This window comes from Pelophylax lessonae, assembly GCF_965119305.1.
Source record: "Pelophylax lessonae genome assembly, chromosome: 12".
Classification (NCBI taxonomy): Eukaryota; Metazoa; Chordata; class Amphibia; order Anura; family Ranidae; genus Pelophylax; species Pelophylax lessonae.
The window spans coordinates 50,941,034-50,953,500 of record NC_138779.1 but is presented as its reverse complement, the minus strand read 5'-3'; the positions used below and the strand labels follow the sequence as shown (position 1 = coordinate 50,953,500).

The 12,467-nt window shown below is 44.5% G+C and overlaps 1 protein-coding gene across 4 annotated transcripts in view; it reads right to left on the bottom strand.

Annotated features, from left to right (window-relative positions):
* The window catches only part of KIRREL3 (kirre like nephrin family adhesion molecule 3), a 1,274,477-nt gene that overhangs the window by 262,840 nt on the left and 999,170 nt on the right, over nt 1-12,467 (bottom strand). For all 4 annotated transcript variants that reach the window (XM_082273094.1, XM_082273096.1, XM_082273097.1 and 1 more), the window contains one exon: nt 2,583-2,733. In XM_082273094.1, coding sequence (XP_082129220.1) covers nt 2,583-2,733 — 151 coding nt within the window. The remainder of the gene's footprint in view (nt 1-2,582; nt 2,734-12,467) is intronic.

Sequence of the window (12,467 nt, the reverse complement as noted above, 5' to 3'; positions counted from 1 at the left end):
TGTTTCGGGGAAATTTACGGAAAATGGCCGGCTTAATTTTGATGACAAACCATTAAAGTGCATATCTATATTACCAGCCTGCCCAAAATTCAGCTTCTTGCCCAATTTAATCTCTGCTTAATAATGGCCATCATAACAATTTTATAAACTCCAAATCAGGAATATGTAAGGACTTGTCACTGTAAATCGCCTTTTTGTCCCATCTGTCACAAGACTTCCAGGACAGCATACTGTATGACAGGATCTCCAAACTACAGCACTCCAGCTGTTGGGAAACGACATGTCCCATGAGCCATTGTAAAAGTGACATTTACAGAAATGACTAGGCATGATAGGAATTGTAGTTCCTGAACAACTTGAGGGCCATAGTTTGGAGACCCCTGCTGTATGAGATACTACTGACCTTTGAGGCCTATTTACAAAGGTCAAAATGGCTATGTCCTCCTTTTATGCATAGGGAATTTGTCTGATGATAATGTCTATATGGATATTCTACTAAGGTTAAAGTAATCCACATCATTTGATTTTGCCGAAGACTTCACTAAATCTTTTTGCAATGTACATTTTGTGGATAATGTTCCCCACCCTAATAATGCCATCATTCATAATTTTCAATGGAAAAAGAAACATTCCTAAAGGGTGAGTGATTTTTGATTTTTTACTTTTTTCTTCACCAGTATGTCTGCATTTTACTTAAATGCTGCAGCTCTCCATTTTGGTCCCCTGGCCTACCCTACTTCCTTAAAGTACTCATGGGTAACACATGTCCTAAAATGCTTGACCAGTGCTCTGAGAATTTGTATTTGTAAATGTATTGACTTTGGACATATGGTATCTGCTAAAAGGGAATATCTGAATTCAGACTGCCCTATCCACAAGTTCAGCATAGAAAACTGTACATCACCAAATGCCTAGGCATACCATTATGAGATACAGAAGCAGCAGTTCCTGTAGCAAAGGTAACATATAAAGTAGTGAGATGGGTAGGACAGCTTATGCTTCTACTTTAAGAACTTTAAAATTTACTTTTAAAATGTTTTTTTTTTTTTATCTGATAAAGTTCTGTGGTTTCATAGCTGCTAATATAAAAAAAAACAATTCTAGGGACATTTTACTATTGAAAGCTGAATTCCGACTTTCTTTCCCCAGAACTGAATGGAATGATCAATCCCATCATAGATCATACCTCTGTACCATGTTGCTCTGTTGTCTGCAGATCCCCTGATATTCTGGGTTTATATCCACACCTACAGGAAGAGTCCAAACCTCCCAAGTCTTGCCTCACAGATCACAGAATCATACCTCCCAATTTCTGAACTTCAGAAAGATGAACACTTTACGAAGGAAGTAACCTTGCATATCGTGCTGCGGCAAATGTGGGTGTGACCAAACACTAGACAGTGGGAGGAGCTTAAGGGGCAACATTAAACAAGACTCAGGCTTCCTTGTATCTATAAAATATACTTTGATTATTGTTCCTCAATTAAGATTTTCATGGATACATGCAAACCCCAGAACAATCATTTTAAAAAAAGGATAAAAGGGTGCAACGTTTTGAAGTACATTACGCACAAGGTGCAGGGTTCTGGAATGCATTATGCACAGGGTTCAATGTTCTGGAGTGTGTTACATACAGATCGTAGGGTTCAGGAGAGTTCTAGCTACAGATTGCAGGGTTCCAGAGTGTGTTTTGCACAGGGTGCAGGGTTCTAGAGTGAGCTACGCACAGAGTGCAGGGTTTGGAAGTACAAAAGGTACAGAGTACAGGGTTCAAAAGAGCGCTATTTTACAGAGCGCAGGTTTCTGGAATATGTTAGGGACAGAGTGCAGGATTTTGGAGTGCATTTGGTATAGAGTGCAGGGTTCAGGAATGCGTTATGCAAAGGGTGAAAGGTTCTGCAGTGCATTACCTACAGATTGTAAGATTCAAAAGAACAGAAGGTACAGAGTGCATGGTTCTGGAGTGTGTTATGGCCCGGGTGCAGGGTTCTGGAGTGCTTTACACACAGAGTGCAGGGTTCTGGGATGAGCTACATACAGAGTGCAGGTTTCTGGAATGAGCTGCGTACAAAGTGCAAGGTTCTGGGATGAGCTGTGTACAGGGTGCAGGGTTCTGGGATGAGCTGCATACAGAGTGCAGGGTTCAAGGATGATCTTCTTCAGTCTATGTGTATTGGCCTCTTATCTACAATATTTCCAAAGATTAGAGTAGCTTCATAATTTACAGAGGTACCTTGATTTTGCATGCATTTGTAAATGTATGAACCTTTTATTTAGATGAAACAGTTTTTAGTTAGGTTTGGTTTGCTGGCTAGAAGAGTTTTAGAGTAATGAAGATCAAAGACATTCCAGAGACAAATCTTGAAATTAGTCACTGTCAGAATTAGCAAAAGTGACCACGACCACCAAGTCTCCGTAAGGTATCAATACTACCCAGTTTATCAGAGACGTGTCTGTGTCTCTTACTCAATGTTGTTTTCATAATAATAAAACAATAATAATATTTATATTTGGCCAGCTGGCTTAGGCAGGTGCTTCTTCTGTGTGTAACCTCCAGGGATGTTTTTTAGAATAAGACTTACGTTGGATGTTTATCGTGACTGTTGTGTCTTTTCCTCCTGGAATCGCCTTATTGGTGGCACGACACGTGATGGTCTGACCGTTCTCGATGTCCGTAGGTGACACGAAAAGCGTGCTTCTTATACTTTCTCGCTTTCCATCTTGCAGTTGTGTCTGTAACACAGAGAAGATGCTTTTAAGAAAAGTTACAGAAAAAATACCGCTGATCTAAATTACTGTTCCCCAGTATCATAAGATCTATTTAAACGTGTTTCCAATTGTGCCTCATCTTTGCCACAGGGTCCCATGCATCCTGCTGCATTCTTTATAATGTAAATAAACAAAGAAACTCAACAGGAAAGATAAAGAGGGCTGGTAATAGGAGCAGCAGGGACAGGCTTGGGAACTTGTACAGAGATCTTACTTTTGGACAGAACTAAGCATCCACTGAGTGAAATATCAACTTTAGTTGTACTACAATGTTGAAGTGTACTTGTTGTGACTTGTAATGTTCAAAAACTTTAGCAGGTTGTAAATGAAAGCTCCCAGATGTCTCTGTTTATACTTCTAAAGTACCCAGGAGCTCTAAAATCTGGGGAAGTCCATTTTGCAAATGCTGCTTTCTCCAATGAGTGCTTTGGTCCTTTGCTTCTGCCACTGGCCCATCAAAAATTTTGGCCGTTTCACTGACAGTTGTAGGTGTGGTGCGAAAAAGTGCCTTCCTCGCTGAAGTCATTATTTGCATAATAAAGACCCTCCCACCCCCATGGGAAAACTGAAAGTATGGAAAGACACAGTTGGTACACTTTAAAGCAGAATTATGCTTAAATAACAATCATGTACTGACAAAGCCTAACTCCTGGTCAGTTTTTTTTTACTTTTAGATGGAGGAAAGAGTTAAAATTCTGCCAGATTTTTTTTTTCTGTCTTTGACATCACTTCCTGTCATTTTGACACCCATACAAGAAATGGAATGGTTGTCACAGGAAGTCACAGATAGCAATAAAAACATTGTGGGCCTGTTTACACAATATCGGTGCAGTAACGTTTATGTGTCTACAATGCACATTACATGTGTTAATGTGATGCATTGGTATTTGTTCAGAATGGCAACCCAACGCACCTTACTGATGAATTTGTGCTGAAAGTTAACACACTAAGGCTCTATTCACACAGCCATAAAAAATGCATATATATATATATATATATCTATATATATATATATATATATATATATATATATATATACACAGTATCTCAAAAGTGAGTACACCCCTCACATTTTTGTAAATATTTTATTATATCTTTTTAAGTGACAACACTGAAGAAATGACACTTTGTACAATGTAAAGTAATGAGTGTACAGCTTGTATAACAGTGTAAATTTGCTGTCCCCCCCAAAATAACTCAACACACAGCCATTAATGTCTAAAGCACTGGCAACAAAAGTGAGTACAGCCCTAAGTGAACATGTCCAAATTGGGCCCAACTAGCCATTTTCCCTCCCCGGTGTCATGTGACTCATCAGGGTTACAAGGTCTCAGGTGTTAATGGGGAGCAGGTGTGTAAAATTTGGTTTTATCACTCTCACTCTCTCATGCTGGTCACTGGAAGTTTAACATGGCACCTCATGGCAAAGAACTCTCTGAGTATCTGAAAAAAAGAATTGTTGCTCTACATAAAAATGGTCTAGGCTATAAGAAGATTGCCAAGACCCTGAAACTGAGCTGCAGCACGGTGGCCAAGACCATACAGCGGTTTAACAGGACAGGTTTCACTCAGAACATGCCCAGCATCATATCCAGAGGTTGTCTTTGGGAAACAGACGTAGGAGTGCTCCCAGTATTGCTAAAGAGGTTGAAGGGGTGGGGGAACAGCCTGTCAGTGCTTAGACCATATGCTGCACACTGCATCAAATTGGTCTGCATGGCTGTCATCCTAGAAGGAAGCCTCTTCTAAAGATGATGCACCAGAAAGCCCACAAACAGTTTGCTGAAGGCAAGCACACTAAGGACATGGATTACTGGAACCATGTCCTGTAGTCTGATGAGACCAAGGTAAACTTATTTGGTTCAGATGGTGTCAAGCGTGTGTGGCAGCAACCAGGGGAGGAGTACAAAGACAAGTGTGTCTTGCCCAGTGCCTGCCCTATCTATAGGCAAGATAGGCACTGGCCTAGAGCGTACATCAGTTGGGGGTGCTGCTTGTCTTCTGGGCAGGGCCACTGATTAGTGGAAGCTTCAATCTGCATGTAGTACAACATGATACTGTCATATTCCCTGGGCTAGAGGGAGGCACACACAGTTCATCCTGTGGGGTCCGGGAAAGACTGTAGATAGAGGGACTTTTTTTTCTTTTTTTGGTGGACTTACCCAACACAGTTCATTCTGAGGGGTCCGGGAGAGACTGTAGATAGAGGGACTTTTTTTTCTTTTTTTGGCGGACTTACCCAACAACCAGCACAGTCGCCGCATTGAAGTCCTGGCTTCTAGTCCCTGCTGCTGTCACCGGTGGAGTGATATCGGCTTTCTCACTTCCTGACCCCTTCAGCAAGTAAGTGCTGAGGAGAGAGTGGGCTCCAGCTGAGGAAATCAGCGGCAGAAGAATGGTGGCAGGCTGGCAGTGATGAGTGCAGCAGGCAGAGAAGAAGCAACAAGTATATGTCCATCCACGTCTTCATCTGTGACACACAGACCCAGAAGTCAGCACAAGAAGGGATACTGCAGAGAAGTCCCAGAAAAGGTACAGTACAGGCACATACCTTGCCCCCATGCCCTGGCCGTTGCCTATGATGCAGGGAAATGTGATCATCATCATTAACATCATGATAGGCACACATAATAGGTGCTTTGAGCCACAGCACCTGTACTGTGTGATAATCATGATGATAATGATGATTATTGAAGGACAGCGAACTACACCCTAAAGCCTGGTGCACACAGGTAGTTTTTTTTTTTTTTTTGTTCAACCCAGTTGGCTAAATGAAAACAAAAATTGAGGAGCTTGCTGTATTAAGTATGTGATGTTAGTACAACAATCTCCCTGCTAATCTCTTTTATGTTATGACAGGGGGATAGCAGCCCCCACCAGAACACACTGATCAGCGCTCGCAGACATTGGCTGCAAGCACTAATCGGATAATCGGATGCCAATCGTCTGCTGGTTTTCCACATTAGGCCAGCTTCTGTTGGACTGGCTGCTGTGCACACTGGCTGAATATCAGCCAGTTTCTGTTAAATCAGCCAACACTCAACCCATGTGTACCAGCCTTTAGGCCCCTATTACGCAGAGCGGGCTCCACTTTGCTCAGCAGGGGATCTGTCTTCTGATCCCTTGCTGAGCAGAGCGAGAGAATGACAGGTCCATTTTCAATCAGTTTGTGCAGAGCAGACACAGACCAAGCCCACTCTGCTCTATGGGCAGACCGGTGTAAATTGACTTCTCTGGACTTCTACATCTGACTACCATCCGATCTGCCAAAATGAAAGGGATAAGACAAAGCTGCATTTTTTTTTTTAGATGGGTGGGGTCAGGGCTGGGCTTGGGGGCCCCGTAAGGTAGGCTGTACTGGGCCCATGATTTAAAACAGGGGCCCTGCATCCTGGTCTTCCGGCAGGTGTGGGCCCAGCAGCAGACTCCACTACTTCCCTTGTCCGATGCGTCATGCTGAGCCTAGCTCTGTGCCAAGTAACACAGTCCTCCCACCTCCGCCGCCCATAACCTTCCATGTGTCATAATGATCCTTCTCGCCTTCCATGTACCATAGTGATCCTTCCTGCCTTCCATGTGCCATAGCGATTCTTCCTTTCTTCCATGTACCACAGTGATTCCCCCCTTCCTTTCTTCCATATACCATAGGGCTCCTTCCCTCTCTCTCTCCCTAAGGATTGGTTCATACTGCAGTACTTATTCTCTGGCTCAATCCTGGGTTCCTGAGGTCCTTCATAATCCTCTATTTTAAGCTCTCTGTCTATTTTCAGAGTATACAAAACCAGATGTATTGGAAGTTATTTGCTAAATGATTGTGTTGAGTTTTATATGTATCCCTGAGACTCCAGCTTGTGGCACAGCAATCAAAGCATATTTTATAGGTACAAGGAAGCCCAGGTTTTGTGTAACAATGGCCCTTAAGCCCCTCCGATAATCATGTTTGGCCACACCCACTTTGTTAGCGTACCACAGGTCACTGTCTCCCTAAAGTGTCCCTCATTATCAAGTTCAAAAGTTGGGCAGGGCAAAGGGGATTCAGTCATATGTGGAGCCAAGGGGGTGGCAAAATGGGGTTTTGCCTAGGGTGTCAAAAATCCTTGCACCTGCCCTGGTCTTGCCTACAGTCAAGCATGGTGGTGGGAGTGTCATGGTCTGGGGTTGTATGAGTGCTGCCGGCACTGGGGAGCTACAGTTCATTGAGGGAACCATGAATGCCAACATGTACTGTGAGATACTGAAGCAGAGCATGATCCCCTCCCTTCGGAGACTGGGCTGCAGGACAGTATTCCAACATGATAACGACCCCAAACACACCTCCAAGACGACCACTGCTTTGCTAAAGAAGCTGAGGGTAAAGGTGATGGACTGGCCAAGCATGTCTCTAAACCTAAACCCTATTAAGCATCCGTGGGGTATCCTCAAATGGAAGGTGGAGGAGCACAAGATCTCTAACATCCACCAGCTCCGTGATGTCGTAATGGAGGAGTAGTAAAGGATTCCAGTAGCAACCTGTGAAGCTCTAGTGAATTCCATGCCCAAGGGGGTTAAGGCAGTGCTGGAAAATAATGGTGGCCAAACAAAATATTGACACTTTGGGCCCAGACTGGACATTTCAACTTAGGGGTGTACTCACTTTTGTTGCCAGTAGTTTAGATATTAATGGCTGTGTTTTTTTGAGGGGACAGCAAATCGACACTGTTATACAAGCTGTACACTCACTATTTTAGCAAGGTGTCATGTGAAAAGATATAATAAAATATTTACAAAAATGTGAGGGGTGTACTCACTTTTATGAGATACTGTGTGTGTATACATATATATATATATATATATATATATATATATATATATATGGATCTGAATGCCACTGCATTGTTTCAATAAAGCCATTCACACAGGTGTGTAAACCGGAGCTTTCAGATTCTTAAAATAAAGTCCAAAAATCTGTTTCTAAGAACATGCTCTTCACGCGCTTACGCGTATACATCCAGATAAATCCTTTTCTAAGCACGTAAATTAAGTCTGAACAAAGTGGAAAAATAAATGATCATAAAAAAATTATGTACGCATACATGTCTTCATGAATTTAAACGCATCTACTGTATATGCAAGTATTTTACAGATAATTACGCTGGAATATTTCTCTTATTTTAACAGCTGTGTGATTGAGATCTAGCGTCTGGTGTGCTGCGTTGTCAGAAAGGGCACATGCACCTTTCTTTGGTGCATTCTAGTTGTGTTGACGGTCCATTCAAATAAATGGTCTCCCTTAATGCTACACATTATTGCACGTAAAGGTGTGTATGTGTTAACACACTACAGTGTAAATTGATCGTGGGAGAATTTCTAACCCTTCCTCCTCACCCTACTAACATGTTTTTTTGCCTTTGTTTCTGAGGAAAGCAAGCATTGAAAGCACGGAGATGGGCGGGAGCATGAACATCAGTGGAGGGAACCCAGGAGGGCTCCTCAGGACCATAACCCTTCCACCAGGTATTGAACCTGACCTCGGAACAGACGAGAAACCAAGATGCTGCAAACCTCATACTCCTCATAATTTCCCACAGGAATGGGACGAGGGCGAGGAAGTGAAGAAGTATAGCAATTGCAAACCAGTCGCTTCAAAAGTGACACCTGAAAGACATTGGAGATACGCATGCAAGGGGGAGGACCAAGGGCATAGGCCACCGGGTTCACCTTATGGAGGATGTGAAAAGGCCCAAGTTTTGGAGTGGGCACCCTGAAGTTGAGATTACGGGTCGACAGCCACACCCTTTCCCTGACCTGGTGTGAAGGAGCAGATAAATGTCTCTGGTCTGCCTGGAGCTTCTGATGCTGTGCAGAGACTTGTAAAGATTCTTGAATCTGCACCCAAGAGGGACGGAGGGTATGAAGATTATCCTCCACAGCCAGGATGTCCTGTGGCGAGAATAACTTTTGGCAACACAACGGGTTGGAACCTATAATTGCCCATGAATGGAGACATTCCGGAAGACGAGTTGATGACAGAATTCCTGGCAAACTCCGCCCAGGGTAGCAGATCAACCCAATTGTCCTGATGGTCAGAGATATAGCAGCAGAGAAATTGTTCCAGAGCTTGGTTGGAACGCTCAGCAGCACCTTTGGACTGGATGGTAGGCCGAGGAGAAGGAGAGTCAAATACCCAACTGAGAGCAAAAGGTGCACCAGACCTAGAGACAAACTGGCTCCCACGATCCGAGACAATCTCCTTAGGCAACCAGTGTAAACGGAAGACCTCCCTGGCAAACACTAAGGCATGCTCCAGAGCGGTAGGCAGCCTCTTAAAAAGGAACACAGTGGCACATTTTGGAGAACCGCTCGATGGTGTAACCTCGAGACGCGGAAAGTTCCAAAATAAAATCCATGGCCAGGTGAGACCAGGGATGCTCCCCACTGGAAAAAGGAAGGTGCCAAGGAGATTTGTTCTGGGCACAGCCTGAACAAGCAACCACATGCGCAGCAACATCAGTGTGGAGAGATGGCCACCAGAACTGACAGGAAATAGCCCAGGACATCTGGTTCTTTCCAGGATGACTGGCAGTCTTGCGCAACAGTCTGATGCGCAACCCCTCAGGTAGAAAACATTTGCCAGCAGGTCTCTATGTGGGAGCATCAGCTTGGGAAGCCAAGATCTGTTCCCCAAGAGGAGAGGTTAGGTTGGTGCAGATGGCATATATAATATAAAACAGCTGCGCTATGCACCACTTAACTAAAAATCAGCTGACACTCAATAAATAACAATAATCAAATAAATGAATATAGAAAGCAGCTACACAGAAAATGACCCTGAAAAGTCACGAAACATAAACTCACATGAAATTGTAGCGCTTAAAACTGGTGTTAAAAAAGTCCTTGAATTTAAAAGGGACAGTCTTTAAGATCAATCCAAGTGCTGGAGAACCACGTGCAGATGGAAAATATGTAAGCAATCCTTCCCTCCTTCAAAGGCCACGTGACACAGACCACCACCAAGATAGGTATTATAAATACCCTTACCAGATATCACCATGTATTAAGCAATGAAATGATATGGACCTCAAAGACATAGGATCGATCCCGATAGATGTCCTGGGCACACTATGTCACAAACACCGGAGTCCTCTCGCATTTATGCTCAAAAATATAAGAGAAATCTCTCATGGTGCAGTATGCTTTTAAAAAATTTATTGGAACAAACTTCAAAAAACATTGCACTCACATTTTTGCAGAGTAACAGCAGCGTTTGGAAGCGTGCATAACAGGATGTTTCTAACCATAAAGATGGCCGCCGTCGTCGTCCACTGCACATGCGCCCGCCTCCACCAATGGGAACGCCCATTGGTGGAGGCGGGCGCATGTGCAGTGGACGACGACGGATGGTCTCTCACTGAGCCTGGTATCGATCAAAATTCAGGAAGGAAATGAGAGCCTCAAGCTCATCAATGAGATCCTTGGCTGCAATTTCGTCCTTCAATGCATCGGAGAGACCATGAGAGAAGACAGCCACCAGAGCCTCATTATTCCAGCCCACCTCTGCTGCCAGGGTACGAAATTCAATGGCATACTAGGCAGCTGTTCGTATACCTTAGTAAATGGACAGGAGCTGCTTTGCAGCAGAGGCAGAGTGAGCAGGCACATTGAATACCTTACAAAAGGAGTCAACAAAACTCGGATAATCGAGTATCACAGGATTATCGCTCTCCCATAAGGGATTTGCCCAGGCCAAGGCCTTGTTCGAGAGCAACGAGATTAGGAAGCCCACCTTGGACCTATCAGAAGAATACCATCTCATAATAAATGCCCACTTGGTTTAGGAAGCTACACCACTGACTCGGTTTACCCCCATAGCGCTGCGGGAGGGGGCCTAAGCCAGTCACCCCTCTGGTAACAGTGATCCCAGCTACAATTGCAGGAGCAGGAGCAGCAGCAGGTGCAACAACAGGAGGAACCACCGGCCTAGCAGCACCAGGAGCAAGATGCACTGTGTGTGCAAGCAATGTCTGCAACGCCTGAGCGAACTGACCCAAAAGGTGATCTTTTTGTTTGAGCCTGGTAACCAGCATGGGGAAGTTAGGAGTACTTGTATCATCAGGATTTATGGCCCTTGCGTACTGTCAGGGTGCCAGGAAACCAGACCACACGGTTATGCAGGTAAAATAAAGCAAAGTGAGGAAGTGAGAGCAGGAACAAGCCGGGGTCAGGTCCAGAAGCGGGTAGTCATCTAAGCCAGGGTATAGAGTCCAGAAGTGGGTAGACTACCTATGCCGGGTCGTCTGCCAATGTGGGATAGTCTGTCTGTGGGGTCGAGAGCCAGGAGAGACTTTAGCTAAGCCAGGTCATACACAGAGGAACATGGAGAACAGAAGACTGCTAGCAGAGATGCACATTGGAGCACAAACGCAACGGCAAGGACTGCAGCCCATCAGGTAATAGATATAGTCAGGTGTGCAGCATCATCACTGTGCGACGCTCAGGGAGCAGGCAAGTGATGATGCAATCAGAGTCTATAAGAGGCAGCAGTCTGCACATGTTCAAGATGGCTGCCAACAGGAGGGCAAGGTAAGACCTTGACAGTGCAGCCAATTTCCCTTATCACCCACCAAGGGCAGACTGACCATTCGGGCACTCGGGCACTGCCCAAGGGCCCAGGGGCAGTAGGGGGCCACTTGCAGTGTTGTCATACTGTCTCTAAAAATATTGTAGCTTTAGGAGTCTCTCGTGTCCTGACTCCTGCTTCCCAACTATGACATGCTGTGTGTGAACAGTGATGTGTGCAGAGCAGACCTTGCAGAAAGGAACTGGCTGCTGTCCAGAGTCTAGTCCCCTCTCATGACCATTCATCTTCAGTCTGCTGCCCTTTGCTAATAAGAGGACAGCTGTAACGGTCATCACATTCCCAGGATGAGGCACAGGAAGACGTCTTCTTTCAGGTGGGGTGAGCTGCTCACGTGGGGGAGGAGAGGTGGTCCCTTACATGAGGACAGATAGCAAAACAGCCTGTCATCCTTAAAGTATATCACATGGTGAGTGTAAATGTGCCGCACATCCCCCACCTCTGCTGCACTTTCCTATCCAATATGTGCCTATCACACTGGGGACTGCACACTTGTGTGCTATTTTATTTCTTCCTGGGATCCTTATGTATGAATATTTCCCCTCTGGAGTCTTTTCACTTTTCTGAAAGCAGTATACTCCTTTCTGATTACTGATTGTAATGCTATCCTCTTTTTTCTTTTTTGTGTTTTGGCAATGAGCCAAGTAATACTAAAAGGGTTTTTTTTTCTTTAAATACAAACATATACTTACCTGTTGACTGTAGTCTCTGACCGTCTCCTGTATCATATCTGCAGTATGATTGTTTCCTCTAGTATGTCCGAAGTCTCTGACCGTCTCCTGTAGTATGTCAGTCTCTGACCACCTCCTGTAGTATGTCTGCATTCTCTGACCACCTCCTGTAGTATGTCTGCATTCTCTGACCATCTCCTCTACCTTGTCTGCAGTCTCTGACCATCTCCTGTACCTTGTCTGCAGTCTCTGACCATCTCCTGTACCTTGTCTGCAGTCTCTGACCTTCTTCTGTACCATATCTGCAGTCTTTGACCATCTCCTGTACCATGTCTGCAGTCTCTGACCTTGTCCTGTAGTATGTCTTCTTTCTCTGACATTTCTATGTAGTATGTCTGCAGTCTCTGACTATC